The following is a 26,278-nucleotide window of genomic DNA, read 5'->3' on the forward strand; positions in this document are numbered from 1 at the left end:
GCTGAATTGATTTAACATTCAAAAGAAGTGAGCTTCTGTGATTTGTAAAAGTCACTGTGTGAAACAATTAATTGCTGCTGTGTCACTAGAGTATAACTCAGAAAATGATACATGGATAGTAGACATAATGGAGAATTTCACCATGAGTGGAAATCCTGTCAAGGGATCATGATCAAAAGGGCAAAAGCCAGCACAGAACTGGACCAAATCTACTTGTCAGTACTTTCTTTTTATATCACAGCAGACTTCAGGGACCACAAAGAGCATCTGATCCTCTTTTGGTAGTGCACAAACAAAAAGGAATTTACAAGTTATGACATTACTTGGTCCATTTGAGTCCACTCTGAAGAGCCAGAAAAATTAAGCATGTGCACACATCTCAACCACTTACAGCTCAAACTCTGACCCAGCTGCATGAAACCAATGCCCTGTGAAGTGGCACTTACATATTCCATTAGACTACAAATGTGGGCAGATAATAGAGGTAGTTTTTTAATTGCCAAATTATTCACTATGGTTTTGACAAATACCATGGCTAAGATGGCTGGTTCCTTTCCTAAAAGCACTCAACAAATCCCCTTTGCAGCTCTCTTATAAAGTTACCTTGCACCATTCATCTGGTAAATAAAAATCCTTGGAAAAATGGAAACAATGAGAAAGCAGTTCCGAGCATATTCAGATAGTTGTAATTGCTATGGAAACCATACCTAGTAATAGTCTTTTGCTTCAGATCATCAGAGGCAAATCATGACAAACTGACAGCAAAACAAAGTGTAATACTGTCTAAGAATTCAAAGTTCAAGATTCAAGAGAAAAATAAACCACTGCATAGGAAAACTTTCGTGCCCTCCCATCTTCCAGGCTCCTTTTGCAGCACATCTCTGTGCAGGAGCACTTGGAATTGATTTCTGCCCAGGCTTCCCAAATTGCAGCTGAAGCAGCATTTAGGGCTGGAAGCATCGTTACAGTTGTTACAAAATACAAAGACACAGTTTCTTTAACCTAGAAGTAATCCTAATTTTGTGGTTTGAAAATTTAGGAAACCTGAGCACATGTAACTCCATTCAAGCAATGCCAATTTTTTTCAAGCTCCAAAGATACTGATAATAGGGTCAAGGTGGGTAATGGGGTCGTGGATTCAGAGACATCAATGATAGCAATTAGCTTTAATGGTTTACCCACCTAAATTAAGGTGGGTAAAACAAGAAGCTACTAATCTCAGACTAAAAAAATCAAATTATTTTTGGAGATATATATATATATATGTGTATGTGTGCATTGCTTTCATTTCAGTATATGGAATATTCTCATTTTATTTGACTGTATTTGTACTACACTAATCTCTTAATGGATAATTTAGAATATTTCCAACATTTCATCTCCTTTCCTTGCAGCAGCTTACCTGCTGATACACCAGAGGTTATCTCCCTACTCTTCCTAATAAACCTCAACACCTCTTTCTGAGTTTCATCATACCAATTCTCAGATTTGTGTTCTGAATTAAATTAGACAATGCAATATGCATATATCTACTATTCCAAATTCTGTCCAAAAATCACCACTGCTGATGTGCCAGCCTTGATTCTCTCTAGGTACAAAATTCCCAGAAAGAGTACTAGCTCAAATATTACTGCAGAAGAGCACTGGACTACAAACACTAAGCACTCCTTTTCCTTTCTTCAGGGACATCCCATCCCATTATAACCTCAAAAAGTCAAATTCCACAGTTTCATTCACCAAAGGCTTACAGTAATAAATCATCATTGTAGTTGTTTATAAGCAACAACTTCTGCTTTTTAAAAACTTCCTTTGTTTGAAAATTCCACACAGCTGCCTATAAATGGTATTTGTGTAATTGGGGTTTGGGTTTATGATCATCTGAATCTGAATCTTGCTTTTCCTGCCTTTTTTTTTTAATTAGGGTCTTCTAAGCCATAGAAAGCAACCAACTTTCCACAAAAAAAATCTAGGAAACACCCATTTTCTAGTCTACAATCAGTTAGATGGGAGCAAACAACCCCATTTCGTCAGGAGAAGCACAGGATGCAAATTTGTGCTAACATTATTCTGATAATCAGAAGGCAAACAATAACTATTCTCACCTAATGCCATTTGTTTTATAACTAAACCACCAACATTTTTTTACATAAATGTAAACAGGCAGGACATGAACCTTAGAGACCATCCTGTCATGTGGTCACTGCCTTTTCATGATAGGTATTGTCAGTCAGAAAGGTGGATTTATCCAACCACCAAATCATACCCTGGGCCTTCAGAAAAAAGAGGGACCAAAATATACAGCAAGTTACACAATCAGCTACACAGAAACACTTAAACACTTGTTCATAAATAATGATGATAGCTAAAATAATGTTTGGTTCTAAAAATTAGTTAAATAAAAACCCCTTTTGTTTATAAAACATAAAGCAATGTAGCACCAATATAGCAAGGACATCAATTTGGCTTCTCTAAAATCTACCACTGGGATATCACCAGAGTTACCAAACTGAAGTATTAAAAACTGGCAGGAAAACTGACACTTCTAGGAACGCTCATACATTATATTATCTTTTTTTTTTTTTTCATTTAGGATCAGAAACTCATACATTATATTGTCATCATTTTTTTTTCATTTAGGATCAGAAAACAAAAAATCTTCAACTAAAATTGGAAAAAGCAGATTTGTATTGACACTATCACACAACAACTCTACACTGGTCACAAGGGTGCAAATGTTCCCCATTGCGCCATCAACTGCTTCTGCTTTTGTTAATAACAAAGCAGGTTATTTGTAAAATTACTTCTATTAAACGAGCAGCTAAATATCATTGAATGAATATGTCCATGGCCCTCAGAAATGTGAGAGACTTGAGCACATGTAATGTATTAAAACATTTCATCTATCTGTCATTTCTATATATTGATACAATAAAGAAACCTTTTTGCATTTCATGACTTTTTCATCTAGAAATTATTATGTAGGATAGTCTACACAGTCACCACATATATTATTTATATAAGATGCAGAAAGAGAAGGGGAAAAAGTGAAAATTAAGTTGTTCAGGATACTGAAGTACAAACTATATGTATGTATCTTTGAATTTTTAAACTTAGCTTTGTAATTGTGGAGAAAAAAACACCCTGTGGAAATCATTAACAGCTAATTCAGAGTTTACTGAAGACAAATGATACTGAAGACACTTGCTGTGACTTGTATGGCAATTACACCTAAGGGGAAACAAAAGGGGAAGTTGGCAATGCCAGGGTCTCCTGGTCTGGCAGAGCCAGTGCAGGATGAGAACTCACCTTTCCCTTACTAATGCTCCCTATCCCCATCAGACCCCAGCCCAAATCAGCTCTTTTACTGCATTTTTTACCAGCAAAAACATGTCATATTTAATTTTTACATTAGCCTCATTGAAAAAGAATAATTAGGTTTTCTTTTATAGGGGTAATATCTTTTAACTTAGAAAGAATGTTCTGTATGTAGACTGCTGGAGAAAAATCTATTTCAGCCAATTAGAGATCACAGAAAGTGCCCCTCTCATAACTACTTATTCTAAGAATACGAATAAATGTGGCTGAAACACAGGTTCTAATAAATTTCCAGATTATAAAACACATTTTTTTCAATTTCCAATGTGTACTTAAACAAAAGACAAATACGAATATTTCTAAATCCAAATAACAAAGCAAATCAAAGACACAATAAAAAATCCAGAGAGTTGGCAATCTCACCATGTTTTTACAGCTGAAAATACAGAATTTTATTTAAATACAGAAGTTTTATCTAAGTTATTTAAATATTGTTTTTCTTCTCATAGGGAGTCCTCTTGAGCTCTTTACATGACCAGTAATAAAAGTTTATGGATATGGCACAAAAGACCTGTTACTATGTTCAGACAACACTGCTGTCATTACCCAAATGAGCAGACTAATGACTTAGTCATGATTTTAGCATTTTCCTCTTTCACAGTAATGAGAAATAACCTGTAAACATTAAAATTTAAAAACAAATTAGTTGTCAGAAGTGTATCATAAAGACTAACATTAACATTGCTGATCCAAATAACAAGGAGTGAGCCAAATACTAATCCCCTCTCCAGGGATTTGTTCTCTTGCACTACCAGGCAATTAACCTGACTTTCATTTAGTGTTGATATGATAAAATAAATAGATCTGTTAATGCATTTTTAAAATACACAAGTAAATGTCTTCCTTGGGAGGTTGATAATGGGCTGCACTGATCATTTATATCATCTATCAGTTTGAAAGTAACTTATCATTTGTGTGTGCTTACTATTTTATATGGAATGAAACTCTGAAAGTTACATAAAAAACATGTTCAAAATTAAAAACAAACCTTGACTGTTGGATATAGAAATGTGTTCATGCGCTCCCCTGAACAACTTTCTCCCAGCCTATTATTCCCAATTTTACAATTAAATAGCTAATTCTTAGACAAATTTTATTTATCTTGCTCCTATTCAGGATATTTCTTGTGTTTTTATGAATTTTCTTTTCAATATTAATCTAGTGTTTTGCAAAGAAAAATTGCACAAAAATAAATTGCAAGACTTAGGCCTAAAATCTGGTCTCTTAAGGTAAGAAATGACAGCCCTCTGCTGGCTAATAATAAATTCTTGTACCCACAAGAAGGACATCCCTCAACAGCTTTGCATTGATACAACATTTAGCCCAAGTAAAAATATATTTTAAAAAAAATATATATATATACACAGTAATATATATATATATATATATATATATATATATATATATATATATAAAAAAAAATATATATATACAGTAATATATATATATATATATATATACAGTAAAAATAAAATTGTAATACAGGGATGCCAGAAATATTTTATCTGGACAATTAGGAAACATTCTGTCTACTTCCTGTAGGAAACAGTAGGGGAAGGAAATGGCTGAATCCTGAATTATATGGACAATTCTGTAGGATTCTGAAATTCCTCAAAGAAGTAACCTTATCGGGCTTCAGTTCTCCATATAGCACTCAAAAACAGCAATAAATGTTAATGGTAATCGTTGTGTTACTGTGTAAGGCTTTGTTTTGTTCAGTTAAATGACCTGCAGTCCACAAAAATGAAACCTTGTTAAAAAAAAAAATATTTTCTGACATTTTTATGATCTTATATAAGTTTTAAATGAAACATCAGAGAGCTTATTGGCAGCCAGATAAAAGTGAGACTCAAAGCACAGTATTTGCTACAACAGTCAGCAATGTGATCCAACTTGCAAAGAAAAAATTGTTTCGGTATCAGCATAAAATTTGATAAACATGAAATGTGCATGAGAAAAATCAAGACTAGTTCCCATATTTTATTAATTTTTGCCTGTTTTTAAAGACTTGTTTTCTACTTTGCCCTGAGGACCTGTGCTGTGTTTAAAAATACAAAGACATACATTGTTAATAATCCGCATTTTCCCTACATTAATTTAAACTGGTTTTTAGCATAATTCTGACTGTGTGGAAAATTTACAAATTTGCAAAGTGCCTCTTCATTAACTGTGCTGACTGGAACAAGTGTGCAGTAAAGGAACATGTTGGCAGTGTACGCTTTATTTTCCCTCATTAGAAAAACACCGAAACCCAAAGGAACCCCCACTGCAGCTGCCCACAGGTGACAGTGTGAAACAAAGAACTGAAAGCGTTTATTTGAATATATTTGACCGTTGACTCAACGCCCTGATAACGGCATTTTACCCAAAGAAGGCATTATTGACAGAGACAACAGGAATCAGTGCCCAGAGTGAAGAGAAGCGATGGGAACACTTTGCGCAGGCCCGCAGGATGGAAGGAGCGGGCAGCGCTGCCGCCCTGCCCCGCAGCCCCGCACACAAAGCCGGCAGCCTTCTCCTTCCCCTTCCAGAGCGGGGTCTTGGCCCAGCTGAGCCGGGGCCACAGGGAGGAGTCCCTGCCACGACAGGGCGTGGAACTGGCAGATGTGAGGGTCCTTTCCATCCCAAACCCTTCTGTGCTTCCATGATGCCCGGCTGAATTGCAGGGAAAGTCTGAGGAGTGCTCTGCATTTCCAGCTGTTTCCGAAAGCAGCTCTGAGGAGCGCCTTCACCCCTCTGGATACAGACTGCATTTTGCGCACTGACCGGGCCGGCACCACGGAAACGGCGAGGGGCCGATGCCTGGTGAGAGGAGTGCCCAGGAGAGTCTGGGTTTGGTGCTTAAAAAGTGCAACTACCCAGCAAAACATAACGGAATGAGAGAATATTCTGAGTAGGCAGACCCCACAAGAACCATCAAACTCCTGGCCCTGCACAGGACACTCCAACTATCCCGCCCTGAGAGCGGTGTCCAAATGCTCCTGAAGCACTGCCAGTCTTGGGGCCGTGACCACTGCCCTGGGGAGCCTGTGGATGAAAAACCTTTTCCCCCTGTCTAACCCAAACACAAAATGATTGGACAAGACGGGCCACCTGGCATTAGCACTCGGCACACGCTCCCCGCGCGGGGAGAGGCGGAGGCTCATGTGGCCGCAGTAGGAGCCCGCAGTGGGTACCCATGAGGGGACGGACATTTCCCTGAGGGACCCTCCCGTCCGCGCGCGGGGCGGGAAACCGCCCGGCCTGGAGGACCGCGCGCGGGCCCGGCAGGGGGCGCTGTCGGGGCGCGCGCGCGCGCGCGTGCGCGGGAGCGGTGCCGCGATGGCGGCGCTGCTGGAGTACGAGAGCCAGATCTTCCTGGAGCTTTTCCACCGCGACGGGCTCGTCGTGTGCGCCCGCGGGCTCGGCATCGACCGCCTGCTGCTGCGCTTCCTGCGCCTCTACTGCGAGCCCGCCAGCCTCGTGCTCGTGCTCAACACCAGCCCCGCCGAGGAGGTGAGGGCAGCTGCCGGCGCCCGCCCCTTCCCCTCCGCGCTGCGGCGGGCGCGTCCCGGCGGCTCTGTCGCTGCCCCGGCCGGCGGAGCGGCTCCCCGGGCTGGCGGGAGGGTGTGCGGGCTCCGGTGAGGGCAGCGCGGGGGCTGTGCAGCGGCCCCGGCACAGAACCACGGACGGGTCGGGTTGGCAGGGAGCACAGTGCCCATCTCCCATCTGCTCTTTTTCTCTGGAACCAGGCAAATTTCCCACCATCAGGAAGGGGATGTCTTGGGGGACCTTTTATAGCAACCATAGGTGAATAAATATCTCAGCTGTAGTTTATAAGATTAAACTTGGTGTATATGATCTACCTGCTGTAGTCATCTCATGACTATAGGTGATGGCACTAAAAGATGATCTCTTCCCAATTCTCTGTTCTTAAGGCAGTATTAAAATTGCATTTTCTCTGAAAATGGGATATCGAAGTATAAGTAAATGTAAGCTCCTTGAAGTGTCAGTTGCTCATTTTTATGTAAGTATTATCTAGTTACTACTGACTATGTAGATTTTTTTATCACCTAGATGAGTTTGAAACTGAAAAATATGTCAAAAAAGAAAAAAATCATAATAATTCTAACTTCTTCTAGTACATTATACTATCGTGTCTTAATGTGTTTTCAACAGCTCCTCAAAATTACCAGAGTAAATAAATTACCAGAGTGAAATAAAGGTGCTTTATGGATCCCTTTTTCTGGATACAACAACAGTGTCTTGTGTTTTTATTGTGTTTGGTTTAGGAGTATTTTATTGATCAGCTGAGGTCAGATGGAGTTGTTCATCTCCCTCGACGCGTTACCAATGAAATTGCAAACAACACTCGATATGAATTTTATACACAAGGAGGAGTTGTCTTTGCAACAAGTCGGATCCTTGTGGTAGATTTCCTTACTGACAGAATTCCTGCCAATCTCATTACTGGTAAGAGCTTAATGAAATAAAGGTAAGAGTGTTCTGTTTGACAATACACAAAGCTTTAAAAAAATTCTATATGAAGAATTCTACTAATGGGTAGAGATTGAAGAATTATTCCTTTTTTTTCCCCCACCAAGACTGAGGTGAAAGGAGCAAATAAGTAGTTCTTTTGTTCCTTTTTTTTTCCCTCTTAACTCATTTGCCTTATTTAATCATACAGTTTAGAAAGGCTTTCAAAGAAGAATAATTGATTGCACTTGGTGAAATAGTTTATTGGGGTTTATTGGACAGTGGCCTATCATTAAAACAGATTTTAAATGTCATGCTTTATAACCCATGCACACTACCTATATTTTTGCATTAACAAATTACTCCTGATGACTTCTCATAAAAAAATACCTTACTAATCTTTGTATTGACACACTTGGATACTATGCAAATAGCAGTATTACGAAGTAATGTTGTTACTGCAATTGTAAAGATTTGGAGAATAGCTTGCAACCTTTTTTTGTATTATATAGAAGCTATACATGGAAGACGTGAGAGTTACCCTTCTCTCCTTATGTTCTGTTTGCCTTCTCCCCCAGCCACTCTTGTTTTTGTGTTCCTGTTGGAAACCCTGTTACAGCCTGGAGAGCTGGAAAAAGAGAGCTCTAAGAGCCAGGGATTGAAGAATAGTTTACTGTTTTCTAAGTGTTAACATCTTAATGATTAAACATAGCTGAATATTGTATGCTTACAGGAATGTGAGTTTCTGCTTCAGAAGCTGTACCTCCTTCCTTTTAGTCAAGCTACAGCAAGTTCCACTGTAAAACATTTTGAACACTTATGCTGGAGTTGAAGAGCACCAGATTTCTAATTCAAAAGAAGTGAATAGGTTTTGTGGGCAACCTGTGGTAAATTCTCTTTTTCCCTTGACTTCTTCCTCTTTACCTTTCTACCCTACCAAAGAGTTAAAAAAAAACATGAAAAGAAGGAATGCAGTAAAGCTTTAAAACTGGTGCTGTCCTATAGTGCCACAGAGCTGTGACAGGTTTTGCATTGCCACCAGAGGTCGGTGTGAGAGCAGCTGCAATCGACTGGTGGCTTCATTCCCAGCCTCCCAACACCTGGGTCTGTGTGCCTTGTCTGTGTGTGAGATTGTACAACAAAATCTTGCAGTAGTGTTTCATGAGGAGGTAACAGCAAAAGCCTTTCTAGGTGTTAAAAATGTCATTTGCAAAATCAGTGTGAATTAACATCTGATGAACTCAAAAATCCAGCTAAATTAAGACAAGAAATTATCACTGCAGTAAAGCAGAATTATTCCTGGTGGTTTTAGCTGAGTAGAAATTATATACTTGACAGCACAGTGAAACTAAGTTGGTGTAATAAAAAGTGGCAAGTTGTTTCTACCCAGGCTATCAGAGCAGGTGTGAACTCCCTTCATAGGCAGATACATGTTGACTAAAAGCAGGAAGGTATTACAATAAACACAGTCTTACTGACCTGTTAGAAATTCTGTCTTTCCTGTCATGTCCATCTGGGTTCATATACTGAAAAATTTGGAAGGTGTTCAGAGATGATCATTATTATGTACTGAAAAATTTTCTTCATACGACAGGTCTAACAATATCTAGATAGAAAAATACCTTGGAGTGGATTATTTCAGGACTTAATCATGAATGACAAGCAGTTACATGGAAATATATTTTCTGGACACTTCTTCAATTAGCAGCCAAAGGCATGTTAAAATCAATGGCTGGATGCTGAGTTGAGGAGGAAATTAAGTGCTTTGTAAGTTTATTAGCTTATGTAGGCACAAGGTGAAACCTGTGATGTTTGATGTCCTTTCCTTCCGTTTTAGAAAGGCATTTATGATTCCCCTGGAAGCTGTAAGCAGGTACCACATAGGCCTGAATTCAGTAGTGGGAGGGGGAAAATAATGCAATCTGCCTTTTAACATGATTAGCATGAAGAAAAAACAAGCCTTGCTTTAGCAGGTTTTGGCTGAGCGAACTGTGAACTCCAGAAATGTTCACCTCAAACCTGTAATTAAATTAAACTGGTGTTTCATTTCTCTTTATTTAAATGTGCTTGATAAGTCTTTTATTCCTATTGCACTAATAGCCATGAAGAAAATTGATATATATCTCATATATATGATAATACTTGTTGTCCTTGAGTGTGAACATGACTGTCAGATAGGAGAGAAAAGCAAAACAAATGTTTTCAGAAGTTCTTTGATTATGCAAGCACTTGAACTGTCACCAATGAAAGTTACTTGACAAGTCTGTAATTCCAGAATTTCTCTGAACAGAAGAGTTCAACTATCACAGCCTTGAAGACATCAAACTTGCTTTGTTGTAACAGTGTGTTGTGTCGTGCATCTGCTTTTCCTGCTTTTAAAGGCTCAAGTTCAAGTTATGCCTCAGGAGTAGAGAATTTTCCTAGCTACTAAGTCCTGCCACTCATGCACAAGCTTTTTTTTTTTTTCTGTTAAAGATGCATTATTAACCCTGTTCTGTTATTTGGCAATTCCATGGTACTGAAACTGATGAGTCACTTGGTTCAACCTTCATTTTAGAAGACTTAAATTCCTGTATTTAAAACAACAGTAGAAGACTAAGACAGTTGTGAGGAAAAATCTGTACAAACGTGGACCTTTCTGTATTTTTTTTAACTTGATTATCTTTTTTCTTTTGCCAGGCATTTTGGTGTACAAAGCACACAGAATCATTGAGTCCTGTCAGGAAGCGTTCATCTTGCGACTTTATCGCCAGAAGAACAAGCAAGGCTTCATTAAAGCTTTTACAGATAATGCAGTTGCATTTAACACTGGCTTTTGTCATGTGGAAAGAGTGATGAAAAATCTTTTTGTTGGGAAGCTTTATCTGTGGCCAAGGTGAGGCACTTCTTTACTTCGCTGGAGAGTTAAACTTAGAGGAAAGATGAAGGATTTTACAGCAGGTTCCTAAGAAAACTAGGTGTATGTAGTCACACTGCTAATCTGTGTTCCCTCCTCTATTCCCAAACAAATTTTTTTCAGTTTTTGACAGAAGTGGTCTTAGAGATGCTGAATTTCTGAGAGTATTTTGAAAATGGACTCCACTTGATGGTATTAAGGGAATTGACCTTATGGCAGAGCTCTCCTGTTAGTCAACAGAAATCACAGCAAAAACGGACATTCTTAACAGTTTAAGAAAACCTTCTCTTACTAAACAAGAGTACTTAAGCCATGAAATGAAAGGAAAACAGTCTCTCAGTTCTGCTGCTCATGGACATGTTTGTTTCCAGCTGTTATGAAACTCCATGCATCTCTTTCTACATGTCAGATTATTTTAATCTTCGTACACACATATGCTGTGTATGAAGAACATTTCTTGATGACTGTTAAAAAACAAATTGCTAAAATGTGGCATGCAGAGTCTTCCAGGAGCAGATCCACAACTGAACTGAGCACTCTGATGTCAGTGCTCTTGCCCTGGGCAGGAGCTCTGCCCATTTGTTCTGTTAGTCCAGGCTGGAATGTGCTTCACTCCTTCCTAGTGAATGGCTCCTCTGCATTGTAAATCCCTTAATAGTCTTTCAGTATCCCAGGGAAGTAGACGTGCACGTACCTGGGGTAGGAAAGGTTGAGTAGAAGCTCTCTAGATTTCCTTCCTTGACTTCCATGAAAAGACCTGGGCTGCAGGCTGCAGTAAGGGAAATGTCTGCGCAGTTGCAGAGGTCAGCAGCCATTGGGTTCTCTGAGCCTCCTCCTGTCAGGAACAGTCAGTGGCATCTCTGGATCTGTGCAGCTGGAGTGGCTCCAAGGACAGGGTTCCAACAAGGACCTGCAGGTTGTCATTGCAAGCTGGAACATCATAAAATCTGCTGGTGCAGCCATGTGATTTCAGAGAATTTCTGAACCCTTTCCAGTTTCTCCTTTATATGATTTTTGGGGCTTATTTTAATATTTGTTATATGTGATGATGATGCAGAATCCAGTGCAGTAATTTTCCATGGATCATTCACCAGCACTGTAGGCTCACATGACTAGAATGACTACAGTCATAATTGTGGAACAGATGGTTTTCCAAGGCTCTTCATAAGATTGCACTCTTCACATCAGTACAAACTGATTTAGGAATTAACTTAGTTGTTTACATTTTAAAGAATTGTAGTTTATACAAACTTTTGAGTAATTCTAAGCCAAATACAACTATCCACGTAAATCTTAAGAAGCTGTTTTTCTCTTAGATTTCATATAGCAGTGCACTCATTTTTAGAGAAGCATAAACCTGAAGTGGTGGAAATACACGTGGCAATGACCCCTGCTATGCTTGCTATCCAAACTGCAATCCTGGACATTCTGAATGCATGTCTGAAGGAACTCAAGCGTTACAACCCAGCTCTTGAAGTAGAAGATCTATCTTTAGAGAATGCTATTGCTAAACCTTTTGACAAGGTAATAATTTTGATTGTTCTGCAGTGTCTGAGTAACAGGATATAGATCTCCAAAGTGCCTGCCATGCAAACAGAAATGTTATTTGAAAAATAGATAACCAGCAGCAGCTGAGTGTTCTCCCATGACATGTTTATTACTGGTACAAGGGGATGTAATGTTGATGTGACAGTTGCCAGTAGAGTTTTTGATGTGTTGCTATTATTGTTCTTCCTTCATTTCCAAACTCTCAAGAGTAAAAACACCCCAATTCATGGTTATAATAGTAATTGTTGCTGCTGTTATTAGAAAGACAGCTGCAACTTCATCTCAGAATACTTTGTAGGTAAGTATCAGTAATTGCCATACCCATTCTCCCCTTTTCCTTTTGCATGTCTTGCTTGTGTTTTTTATTTTCTCTAGTAGGAGATGCACTGTATGTAATAGACAATATGCACATGCATGCATCTGCTGTGTCTTTAATCATTGTGTATGTCAATAACTTTGTGTTCACTGTTATTTTTGACAGATCTGCAATGTGTGGTACACATATGCTTTTGTTAGGGTGAAATCAGCTGTCATAGTGCAACACAGTTATTGGTTAACTGTGATATAATCTAAATGGAAGGCCTTCTGTACTTGAAATATTTGAAGGTTCTTTCTTGGGCTCTAAAAGTTGCACACCTTCATGGTACCTATCTTGATTTTGGAAACTACATGACTTTGTAATGTTTTTTTTCTGTACCTAAGTAAAGGACACTAGATATACAACAGGCCAGTACCAGTAAAATAAGGATTTTTTTAAATAATTTTACCAGTATTTTGTTATTAGATGGAGAGGAAAAAATTTGCTGAAAGCATTAAATTATATATGTCTGCTAATTGCTGAAATGTTTCATAAAGACATCTATATTATGTTAACTTTGCTAAAATATGCTAACTTATATCAAAAAAAATATCTCACCAGTACATATTTATTTTGGTATCTGTAATAACTTTGGGAAACCAGAGCATCCCCTGTAAAGTTAAAGTGCATTCTCAGCTTGGTTGGAAGCTATAATGCAATACTGTATGTTTGACACTCCGAACTTTCCAATTTTAATTTCCAGACAATACGTCACTATCTAGATCCTCTCTGGCATCAGCTTGGAGCCAAGACAAAGTCTTTGGTCCAGGATTTGAAGATCCTACGCACTTTGCTACTGTATCTAACCCAGTACGATTGTGTTACTTTCCTTAATCTCCTGGAGTCACTGAAAGCGAGTGAAAAAGCTTTTGGTGAGAATTCAGGTAAACACGGAATAACCACACAAGTTAATGCATGAAACGGTGCAATGTTGATGTTTTTAATTCTCGTTCCCAAACATATGAAGGTATCTAATTAGGTTTTACACAACCAGCCATACGGACGTAGGTTTTTATTGACAGATACTTCTTTCATCTTCCCACTTAACTGCTGTTACTTAACAGTGTGAGATTTGCATCACATTTCTGTCTTTTATTAAGCTGGTGATTACACAGCAAGCAGGTAGGGCAGGTATACCAGCTGAAGATCTGGGGCTTTTATTGCAGAGGGTTGGAAAACATACACATTGCAGATGTCAAACTACTACTGCTTCCTTCTCATTTCCTCTCCAGGCTGGCTGTTCCTTGACTCCAGTACTTCAATGTTTGTGAATGCTCGAGCTCGAGTTTATCGCATTGCAGATGAGAAACTGAATCAGAAAGGCAAAGGCTCAGGCTCTGAAAAACGTGATGTAAAGAAGGAAAATGGTACTGATCATTCCTAATTTTAAGTTTAAGAGTGTCACACGATTCCAAGTGCTTTGCATATTATTTCTTGTAGTCTGGTTCCCTGCATGAACTTCCACAGCTCAGGATCTCAGTCTGTTAGCTGGGATAAATTGAGATATAATCTTAGTTCCAAAAGCATATGATAAACAACATAAAAGAGTCATGAAGTAGGGGATTCTCCTAAGCTTGCTCAGCTGATCACTAGAAGAGCTTTTGTGAAATTGTTCTTGCATTCCGTTGATGTTTAGCTTCATCTTTATTATCTTACGTGAAAGAGTAGGAGGCTGTGGTTGCTTTTATTAAAAAATATATTCAGGAGTTTCAGAATTGAAGAATGAGTGAATACTTCAGTGTTTTGCTTCACAAAAGCATTTATCTCCATTTTTAAATTTAAGAGTGTTCTCCACCTTATTAGCATAACAAGTTGCATATGTAGGTTGTTGAATATCATATGTGCCAACAACCATCACACTATTGACATTTAACCACTGATTTAAAGTCTGAAGGATATTTTGCCTGCAAGAGCTGCTATGTTCAATCTTACTTTGTTTCAGAACTGAAAAGGGAATTGGTTCTAGAAAGTAACCCAAAATGGGAAGCTTTGAGAGAAGTACTGAAAGAGATTGAAAATGAGAATAAGAACAGTGACAACCTTGGTGGTCCAGGTAAGACAATACTAAATTATGCAAGTTTTCCAGGAATTCTACTGGTTTGTATTTCTACTTGACCCTGGAGAGAAGGAACTAACTGTTTTCTGTAGTTTTATCAAAGAGCTGGTTTAAATTTAGTAATTTGTGGCCTCAAGACGAGGAATTTATGTACATTATGTACATAAACTATGTAAAATTAAACTTTTATTAGGTCTTGCTCTAAAAGAGAAATGCTGTTCCTACAATGCAATACTTTTTAGGAAAGAACATGAATTATTCTGAAAAAATATTTTAGGTTACATTTCAGTAGTGTACCAATACCTTAGTTCCAAGCCAAATAAAACAGATGTGGAGATTTATAATGATCAAGGTACCATTCACTCATTTCTGAAGTTTGGGTTCAAAACAAAAATAGGGGTTCTGTCTTACACCCTTTCTAACGTGCACATTCTTCTCATGCACCTAAAAATTTGCTTTGCATGGGTTGCATGTAAATGAGGTAGAGATTAGGAGGCAGGGAAGAGAGTCTAACTGCTTTGCTGCCTTTCCTATTTTAGAGCTTTTCATTCCCTTAAAATTTAGCAAGTTTTATTTTAGGAAATAGTAAGGGTAAAAAAGTGCTCTTTTCTCCCACCCACAGTGTTCTGACTCTGGGTAAGAACTGGCTCTCTCTCCTAGTGTTGTAGGAGTTTATCTGAGTCAGCTTGCAGAGAATTATTATTCACAAATGTCAATAATACTGTGTGAAACATGTGTTCTGTAGATTCTCTAACGCAGCTGACAAATTAGAATGGTCTCAATTAAGTTCTCTCTTATTCCACATCTTAAAAATGAGTAGTTTTTTGAGTATGTCTCAACACACACTGTATCTGCCTCATTTCCAGTGGTCAGAAGGAAAACTTTATGAATTTAGATATTGTAAGAAAATGGAATGTTGAACTTCCATTAACCTACTCTAATTTTATTTGGTATAAAAAGCCATGCAGTTTAGATTCTCTCAAAGTCCAGAGCAGCTGTGACAGCCCAGTCTCAAGGCATTTGGCAGGCACAGTGCTTGGATCAGTGCAAGCCACTGGCTCGGGAGGTGCTTGTAGCTGGAGAAGAAGCACAGCATTACAGGCTGTAAACATGCTATTGTTTCTTGACTGCAGGGCAAGTGCTCATTTGTGCCAGTGATGACCGAGCCTGTGCACAGCTCAGGGAGTATATTATTGCTGGAGCAGAAGCTTTTTTAACAAGACTATACAACAAAACCTTCGGAAAGGACGAGAAAGCTGGAGAAGTGTGGATTATGGACAGAAAAGCCATCAAGTCCAAAGGAAATGCCAAACCAGACACAGGGCCTCAAGCAAAAAAAGCCAAACTGACAGCTTCTTCAAAACAAAATAAACAGAAGAAGCAGCAAGACCGGACTCTGATCCAAATGATAGGGAAAACTGAGGAGGAAAAGAGAGAGGAGGTTGAGGTTGAAGACAACAAAGAATTAAGTGATAGCCAAGAAGGCAACACTGAAGAGATGATTCCTGAAGATTTTGATTTGAACTTGCCCTCAGATTGTTACTATGGGATTTTCAAGGACCCGCTGACAATTATCCACCCACTGCAGGGGTGTGGGGATCCCTACGCGCTCACTCGGGTGCTGCACGAGGTAGAACCCAGATATGTTGTGTTGTATGATGCAGAGCTCACTTTTGTTCGGCAGCTGGAAATCTACAAGGCAAGCAGGCCTGGGAAGCCTTTGAGGCAAGTTGACTTGGCCAGGGTAATTCTAGTCTGAAAAGATAAAATTGGAAGTGCACTGTCAACAGTCAATGCAGAACATGCTGCTGTTCATTTTCATTAGCTACCTTCCAGTTCCTGTTGAGCCCTTAAGTTTAAACAAAAGCAGAATGTCTGGTGTAACCAGAAGATAATTTTTACTTTCCAGCAGGTATTTAGTCCCTTAACAGCAGAAGCATATCTGTAAAAAAAAAAAAAGAAACAATTCCAAGATCTTTGCTTCAATGATTTTAGTGACAGTAGATCATTTTCAGGTGGTGTAGTCTCATTTTAAACCATCTCTGAAGATATGATTTTTAAAGAAAAGTATTTATTTTGGGTTTAATTAATTTTCATATTTCCTGATGTTCATCATGCTGAAGACCAGTAATTCAGAAACTGTAACAGAGAAACAAGTAAAGGAAACACAATAAAGAAAATTAATATTTGCAGTTATAGCATTGGCTGACAGAAAGATCCCCACACTGGATATATGTATTTAATATATCTGGAAAGTGCAAAACTCAGTTTTATGAATAAATGTCACATACTGATTAAAAATATAGAAAACTTAAAATTTAATATGCTATTAACTAACTTGTCGGGCATTTACTGCTACTGACCTTAAATTTATGGTTGTGAATTTTTTAACTTAATACAATATTTTGTGACCTCCTTTTTTTCTCTTTTATACCTACAGAGTTTATTTCCTCATATATGGGGGCTCCACAGAAGAGCAGCGCTACCTCACAGCTCTGAGGAAAGAGAAGGAGGCCTTCGAAAAACTCATTCGGTAACACAGTTGGTTTAACTGCCTTTATAATTAGTGTTTCATGTAATTCCCCAATATGCTTACATTTTAAATAGAGTGAAGTTCTTAATTTTAAGGCTTTAAAAAATTTATTAAAAGGCTTTAAATAAATTCGATTCTTTGTCAGATGTAAAGACTACTTTCCTATTGAAAATCACCAAAAAGTCAAAACTTTCCTTTTCAAAGCGCCTGGTATTTTGTTTAATAATTTTAGCAGGATTTAATATTAACATAAAGGCTAATTGGCATCACTTGAATTTTTTCCTAATTATCTATGAAGTTCATTTGTGTCATTGTGTTTTTGCAGGTAACATTTCTTGTAAGATAATTTCTAAAGCTTTTCTAACCTAAGTCAGCTGAGGAAACAAAACATCTCCTTAGACTGTTTATGACAGTATTTTTACTGACAGAGCTTCTCAGCAGGTTACAGTGCTATTACTAGTCATTAGTTCCTTTGTAAAAGGAAAAACCTAGATAAATTCAGTAAATTGCATTTCTGATTGGGGTTGCATTTAATATTAAACTATATATAATTTTACATCTGCATGAAGGGTATCGAAGTATTTCAAGCTTCTTTACTCCTGTATTTGCAGTTTTTAGTGTGTGTTTGTTTGTGGTTCCTTAGAGAGAAGGCCAGCATGGTTGTTCCTGAAGAGAGAGAAGGAAGAGATGAAACAAACTTAGTCCTCCTCAGAGACGCCAGACCTGCCTCTGCCTCTGTTGACACACGCAAAGCAGGTGAGCTGCTCCTAGGTCAGGCTTGCAGCCCAGAGCTTTCCAAAAGTCCCATAACGCTTGCACTTTAAATCCCCCTCAAACATCTGGGCAGACATGTTGTACATTGGCTCTGCAGTCTTCATGCTAAAGAAACATTATTTCCCAGTGACAATGAACTGTGGTTTCCTTTGAAAATACAGGTTAATGAAGTATTTGACCATTAAGACAGATACCATTTGGATTCTTCCTAGTCAGATTGTTGGTTGTGAGGCTGTCTAGTGCTGCTTGTAGGAAGAGAAATTAAAACATACAAGCTGAAGTCTGCAGATGGTCAAAGGCAGTGTTGTCCTTGAGCTAGTAAATGTTGGGGATTTCTTTTCATCTTGACAAAACATGCTGCCTGGGTAAACAACTGCACACTGTGGGTTTGATCACTTCCTTTGTAATAAAGTGTCCTTTTTCTTTTGTTGCAATTCTAACCATATTTTTGTTCTTTTCCTCTGACAGGTATGCTATTCCTCTACCTGTTTTCTTTACTGTTGTTTCTGAAATCCTGCTCTCCTTTGCCATATGCTCTCTAATCTTTGCTATTACATCTTTTGTGCCCTTGGTGCTGCAGTCTCTTTATGTGTCCTGCAGATCTGTAGAGCACAACACATAATTCCCACAATAAAGTGCAGTATTTCTGTGGGAAACAGGTGGAAATAAAAGGGATCAGCTTCATTATCTTGTTTTGCTGGCAGCCTTTTAAAGATTTCCCTGATACATTAAGCTGTAGATGAAAATTATTTAAATTAATTTCATTGTCATCTCTACAAAGCTTTCAGCAAGTAGCGTGGTAATTCTGTCAAGCTGCAGAGCATTCTCCATAAACTACAGTATATATTTAGGCGAGTAATTTTTTTCTCTAACAGTTACAAATCAAATGAAGTCTGGATTTCTTGTACTGCTGAATTTGAGGTATAAGTTAAGATGAAAAGTCCATCCATTGCAGAAGCCTTGGCAGCACACAGGAGAACAACCAGAGCCAAAGGAGGTGCCAATATGGGAATAACTGTGTTTATTTTGCTCTTCAGGTGGACAGGAACAGAAGGGTGTTCAGCAAACCATAATCGTGGATATGCGGGAATTCCGTAGTGAGCTTCCATCACTGATCCATCGCCGAGGGATCGACATTGAGCCTGTGACCTTGGAAGTTGGGGACTATATTCTAACCCCTGACATCTGTGTGGAGCGGAAGAGCATCAGCGATCTGATCGGTTCCTTGAACAACGGCCGGCTGTACTCGCAGTGCGTGTCCATGTGCCGCTACTACAAGCGGCCAGTTCTCCTCATTGAGTTTGATCCTAACAAATCCTTCTCCTTGATCCCACGAGGCTCTTTACAGCCAGAAATTTCCAGCAATGATGTTACTTCTAAACTAACCCTTCTCACCCTGCACTTCCCAAAGTTACGGATCCTGTGGTGTCCCTCTCCCCACGCTACTGCTGAACTCTTTGAAGAGTTGAAAGAAAACCGTCCCCAACCCGATGCAGAAACAGCGATGGCCATCACCGCAGATTCCGAAACGCTCCCCGAGTCAGACAAGTACAACCCTGGGCCTCAGGACTTCCTGCTGAAAATGCCAGGGGTTAATGCAAAGAACTGCCGTGCCTTAATGACCCACGTTAAAAGCATTGCAGAGCTGGTGACACTGTCCAAGGACGAGCTATCCAAGATTTTGGGTAATGCTGCCAATGCCACACAACTCTTTGACTTTATTCACCTGACCTATGCAGAGGCACTAGCCAAAGGAAAAAGCAAAAGATGACTCATGAGATTGTTCAACACACAGCACAGATAATCTTTTCTGGCACAGTACTTTGGCAAATACATGAAATATTTTAATAAATGCTCCTCTAAGATAACCAGCTGTTTCTTGCTAATGCTATTCCATCAGTTTTAATATGTGAGTTAATTATTACTGAAGGCAAGTTTCAAGAGGAAAAATTACTTTTAATAGAGAAATGTGAATTATTTTTATTCTTTTTAAAGCACTTTACCTAATTCTATAATACCACTGAGTTAACTAAATGAAGTTTTTCACCAAGACCATAAGAATTAAGTGCTAAGACTAACTGATAAAGGTGTTTTCTTGAGAAAGTTATGATGTCTTGTTCAAGCTAAAAAAGTGCTGTGTTTTGATTAGTCTGGGTGACCTGCTGCACGATACAACACTGCTTTTGCCATTTTTAATGTCTCACTCTCTGGCAACTGCCACTTTTTGATTGACAGTGATGAAGCTATTTGAAACACGTTGTGGTCTTTACTCAGGAGTTTGTTTAGACTATACTGGGACTGAATCCTGAATTTTAGAACATGACCATAAGTCTTTGTCACAGTAAAATCCATTTGTATGCTATGCTCTGCATTTTGCTTGCTTACCTTACTACCAGTTACACTTTTTACCATTCCAAAGCCAGTACAGCTCTGTCTTTCTAGATTTTGCAAAGTGCTTTCCTTTGGTCTAACTGGGTAGAGATTCTGTGGTGCCACAGGTGCAACTTAATTTTAAGTGTGCCTTACTTATACTTTTAAGAAGCTTTAGTTTTTACTCAGTTTTGATAGCTCTTTCACTTGAAAGTGAAAAATCTGGGTATACCATTGGCACTGTTCCTTTATACCAAAGAATATTGCCTCTTGTATAATGTAGTCATTTTCTAAGCAAGGTTTTCCAAAAGTGTTTAAAGTTCTTCCAATACTGGCTTCTTTTGTGTCCTATTGCTCTTATATTTTTATGTCCCAAATCAACTGTCTGTCAATAAACTCAGTAAAGCCATTGTCACATAGAAGATAATACTTTTAGTGTTTTGTGTAACATAAAAGAGGGAAACGTTTGTGAATATATGCATTGTTAAATTATATATTCTACAATGAACTTTGATACAACTGTGGAACAACTGCCATTGTCAAAAGGGTTGGTCCAGTGTTATTCCATGCTAATGTATTTACATTTGCTATTTACAAAACCTTTATCTATGACTTGCACATGTATTTATATGATTCTAATGGGAACAACAGACCAATATTATCTCCTTCATGAAATGAGAAAATATTTTTTGTGTTTGGGTTTGGTAAAAACTGTACTGTGCACTTTCAGGTAAAATGTTTATTGGGCATTTTAAGTGTGACTTATGAATTGTTAACTTTAATCTATGGTTGAGCTATGACAAATTTCCAAGGGAACATTTTTCTGCAGGTGCAAATTTTAATATTAAATACACCCATAATAGGATTAAAATTTGTTCATTATCTTGTTTTTCATTCGGCTGTATTGATATCAAAAAGTTTTTATTTTTAGTGTGTGGTTTACAATCCAGGTCTTAGGGTTTCTCTTACCCTAGATTCTAATTTATTTAATATGAGAAGAAGTCTTTCCATTTTGACTTTTGCTTATTCAAACTAATGTTGTCAGATGTGCAGAAGGCTGAGAATGCCTGTCAAGTGGTGCTAAGAGAACTGGAAATCAGAGTAAGATCAAAGTGTCCTAAGTGCATGGCCTGTAGAGCCTGATTCAGAAAAGGGCAGCTGACCAGTTTTTGAGAACAAACATTGTGCAATGGGCATTAGGGTGCTCCATGAACTGTGGGTTTGGGGTTTTTCACAGATGCTGCCATAGCTCTGTCAGTGAGGTTTGGGGTTTTTGCATTGATGTGTATGGGGTGAAAATGAAGGGTATAGTAACAGGTGATAAAGTTGTAGCTTTGTGTTGTGTGCTAGATCAAAGTTACATCATGCAATTAAATAATTATTTGCTAAATATTTTAATGAAATTGCCTTTTGCTTACGTGGGTGGAATTTTTGTAAATATTTTTCCTTTTTCTTCCTCTATGCAGGATTTGTCCTTTTTCTCTAGAACAGATTTGCCTTTTTTCTCTATGCATATATTGTTGCATGTCATTATTGCCCCTGTGCTTTGGCATTTCACTGTATTTGGTTCCATGGCCAGTTCGAGCTGTGTCCTCCTGGGGCAGGAGGTACAGACTGTGCTCCAAGGTGGGAGAGGTCCTGAGTGCTGAAACCACTTATCCCTGAAATAATAGAGCCAAAGGCTCTGCCTGAATGCAGTCACAGCACAGGGTTGGGTGAATGATGAAAACCCTCTCTTTGATCAACAGTCATGGAATTTGTACATCTTGTCATTACTGATGATTTAAAATTGTGCTTTTTTATTAAAAAAGCAAACACAAACATCATCTGCCTTCAGTTTCGGAGTGTCTCAGCTTCTTGCTTGTCCCCAAACCAAGACTTCATGTTCCCAGGTCCCTCCGTAGGTGAAAGCCCCCTCTGAGGGGTTCACATGCTATAGAGTTGCCAAGTTGCTCCTTTCTACAACTTCTCCTGGGCTTTGATCACTGACAGTCCTTCTGGAATAACCACACAACCTCTTAGGAGCAAATGCAGCTTATATTAGCAAATCTATTTAGCACAGGATAGATGAAGCTGCAGCCCCTGTGTTCAGTTACCTGGTTACTATTCCTGCTCATGGGGACACTTTTGCAGTTTCGAGCTACAGCTGCAAAAGGAGGCTGCTGGCCTTTGTTGTCACTGTGCAGTCCCTAACCAAAGCAAACCTTACTTGTTCTGCATGTGCAGTCTCCAGCTACAGCTGCAAAAGGAGGCTTTGCTGGCCTCTGTTGTCACTGTGCAGTCCCTAACCAAAGCAAACCTTACTTGTTCTGCATGAACACATAAAGTAGGGCTTTTCTGGGAGCAGCTAGATTGATTGCTTTCAAAATTGAAATGTAAGCTAGTTGACCAGAAATCCACACAGTTTATAAAATATGTAGCTATGCTGTTAAAAACAGTGACTCTTTTGGAAAGTGGAAAAAATTTAGGTGGGAGGATTGTTGTCATTGTGATTCCTCATTTGCAGAGTGATAGTGCAACCACAAATAACTTAATTTTTCATAATTAAGATATTTGTTGCTAAAGATTTCCTTAGTCAGGTTTCCCATTCTGACTGTAGAATAGAATCCAAAAGCAAACATCTGCCAAAAATAATTATTAAATTGATACATTACTTATATGCCAAACAGCATAAAGAAATGTAACTGAGTATCATTAAAGACACTTGTCCTGTTTCCAATATTTTAGGCTCCATGAGCTGGGTTTACAATCCTTTCCTAAGGACCATTTTAGGATAAAGTTCTCCTTAGCCCTTACTCCAAGATAACCAAAATTAAATTAATATTCAGTTGATCTGTTTTGTAAAATATGTGATTTTAAGAAATGCAAAGAGGGTCAGAAACCATTGCTCCAGCATTTTGTAATACTTTGTCATTATAACTCTTTTCATATGTTCATTCTTCATCTAGTAGCAAGAATTTTGGATATTTGCAGAATCAAACTAAGAATTAACCCTTAGGTACCTTCTTGCATTGAAAATACACTTACCAATAGTATCTTCACCTTCTTAATTTGAATGTCTTGATAAAGTTTTACAAGGAAATACTCAAATGTTATGTTTCAGTGCCGTTTTTTTTTATTTTGAGTACAAAATGTTAGGAACTCATCTCCCAGACTTTTCAATACAAAGAAGCTGACCATTTTTTAATTTGAGTCTTGATCTGTATTTTGAAAGCTTCTCCTCAACAAATTAAAGGGAAGAAATAACCTCTGTCACAGTCTTGGAAACAGGGAAGAACTGTTCAGTAGCTTGGCTGGCCAAGACTTAGCTGAGAGATGAATTCTTACTGAAGTTAGTGAGGGTAACCAGGGCTGCTACACTGCTATGGTGATTTGTTGTCTAAACAGAAGATGTTGCTGCAATATGTCAAAATGGGCCTGTGTATATACTAATTTTAGTGTCATTTTTTTTAAAGCATGACAAAGTTATCTTAATCCACAACTGCTCTAAAGCAGTCTTCCTAGGAACATTTAATCAGGGCTAAATAGATACCATTGTATCTTTTACCCTAGTTCTGTCTGTGAGAGCTTCCCTCCGTAAATTATAGCTTTCATTTCTGAGGTCCTCAGTTCCTCATTGTTACTTTTTTATTTCACGTTGATCCTCTCTCAAAGACCAGGAGCCTGGCATTATTAAACAGCTAACACAGTTTCCAAGCTGCCATTATTAGTCAGCAGTGCAATCTTGGTCCTGCATTCTCAGCTTCTTCCTCAGCTCTCAGAATGGCACTTAGACCATTCTTATTTTTATTCTTTCTTGTTTCGGAAAACACAGCAGCTGTGTGTCAAAACTTTTTGGAATTGACTTGCCTTTTTAAATGTAACCTTTCTCATGTAAGTTCAGATCACAATCCATAGTCAAAGTAAAACCACATGTTAAGTCTTCCTGTTTATGAGATGCTAAGGTTTACCATGAGCTAGGCCCAGAGTTTCAGAAACTATTAAGCTGGGACTACTGATTAAATTATTTTAGCCAGGAGCCAGAGAGTATGTTTATAATTTTGAGGGTAGAATTTTCATAATCACTACTAAATCTATCATATTTGTATAATAAATATATAAGGGATTTATTTTAAAATACCATTCATATATTTAACTTCACTTTGGTAAATAGTTCAATGAATTCAAATTTCATCTATCCAAACTCAGAAAACTTGGAATTTTACATAATTGAATTAGCAAGAAGAGAAACAAATTCCCACCCGTAAATTCAGTGCAATTTAAAAATTGCATTCAAAAAAATAGCTCTGGTTTCTGTCTTCTTAGTGGCTATTAGCTGTTGTCCACAGAAACATGCTAACCTTCAAATTTCAAGCACATAAAAACCATCTCCCAAGTGATTCAAAGCCCAGGAGTTTTCCCAGTGAAATTGGCACATGAAGCCTAAACTTGACAAGTCTGCATTTCAGCCCCCTAAAAACAGGCAGCACAGTTCTAATCTGAGCTCTTTGCGTAGAGCCCTGCAGTTCCATGAGGGTACACAGTGCATTATCCATGTGCATTATCCCTGCTCTGAACATCTCTGGGTGGATGGAATGTCCCAGCAATGTCCCAGCTGTGCAGCTGCAGTGGAGATCTGTGTGTGCTGTACTCACAGCACCATTTAGCACTGAATTAAGTAACATTTTACAGCTTCTTCATCACTTTCTTCTTGTGAAAATGTAAACTTTTGTGAATTTACTTTATTCTCAGATTCTCTATTCAACTTTTATCTTTCTTCTATTTTTCCTCTGGAATTTTCTGATTTATTTCTTTTTCACGTCTCTTATCCTAACCATGACTGTCTGTATTCCTGTCCTTTTGTTTCCCTTCAAGAATGCTGTTTAAATATTGCGGCAATTTGTGATGTCTGTTGAGCACAAATAACACTGAATTCTTTGCAAGACTGGTTGCACTGAGCCTTGTCCAGTACTTACTATCAAGGGGATTACCTAAAAAAAGTGTTGTACTTTGCTTTCATTTTGGTCCCAGACTTGAGGCGTGTCACACTTGGAAAGCTGACACTCGGAGGAAAGAGAGCAGCAGGTTGGCAGTTCTTGCAACATTAAATTCTCGGCTTTGTCTTACATTTCCTTTGAAACAGATTAAAAGCAGTCCAAATAACAGACACAATAAAACCATAATCAGTTGATTTTATAAATTTTTCCCACCCTGGCAAAATGTTGAAGTATTTTTTATGTGTCACAAAAGTCTTGGTATCTTATGCATAGATAGCAGAATTTGGAAATTTTCTTGTGGCATTTATATCCCACGACCATTTTTACATATTGCAGTACTACAACTGGCAGGTTCTCAGGTCCTGCAAAAACTCTCATTCCATGCTTAAGGATTTGGGAGATCTGCAACATCAAAAATATTAACTGCATGTCTTCTACTTTTGTCTAATTTTTCTTCATCCCCCTCTCTAACTCCTCCTATTGTCAAAATATACTTTATTTCTGCATCATCTTAAATTTCTGAATGTTGAGTGTTGGGAAGAACTACAGTCTTTAAAATCAACATGTACTGGTGTTAAATTATCACGATTCTAACTTCTGAACTCTCTGTAATGCTCTTGTTAATTTGTTACAGAAGCATTTGGAAATCTATCAATCCACTATCGTTACAGCTTACACAATGTCCTTCCAACACTTGCAGTGTGACAGCAAGGGGAGCAGACACTCTTAACAAAAGCTGGCCAGGATGTAAATGTTCAGATCACCCACAACTATAGCACAACAGCAAAATCTAGAGATCCTTCAAGAAAAGTTCTGCCCATACTAAATATGAAAAAATACCTAAAATCTTCAAGACATGTCCTGTACAAATCTTGGTGCATGAAGTTCTGTCTATACAGGCAGTCTTTCCAAAAATGAAGATGTCTCAGCCAAGCCT

At 38.3% G+C, this 26,278-nt stretch overlaps 1 protein-coding gene across 1 annotated transcript; it reads left to right on the plus strand.

Moving 5' to 3' along the window:
- The first annotated feature begins 6,652 nt into the window (after positions 1 to 6,652).
- ERCC4 (ERCC excision repair 4, endonuclease catalytic subunit) lies at positions 6,653 to 21,239 on the plus strand. The gene is made up of 11 exons (XM_039732474.1): positions 6,653 to 6,870; positions 7,647 to 7,827; positions 10,510 to 10,705; positions 12,043 to 12,250; positions 13,336 to 13,516; positions 13,865 to 13,999; positions 14,575 to 14,685; positions 15,822 to 16,413; positions 17,129 to 17,221; positions 17,865 to 17,977; positions 19,033 to 21,239. Exons 1-11 carry the CDS (start codon positions 6,697 to 6,699, stop codon positions 19,764 to 19,766), a joined length of 2,718 nt encoding a protein of 905 aa, XP_039588408.1. The 5' UTR covers positions 6,653 to 6,696; the 3' UTR covers positions 19,767 to 21,239.
- The last annotated feature ends 5,039 nt before the right edge of the window (positions 21,240 to 26,278 follow it).

Source organism: Passer montanus, unplaced genomic scaffold (assembly GCF_014805655.1).
Source record: "Passer montanus isolate IOZ18808 unplaced genomic scaffold, ASM1480565v1 scaffold8, whole genome shotgun sequence".
NCBI lineage: Eukaryota > Metazoa > Chordata > Aves > Passeriformes > Passeridae > Passer > Passer montanus.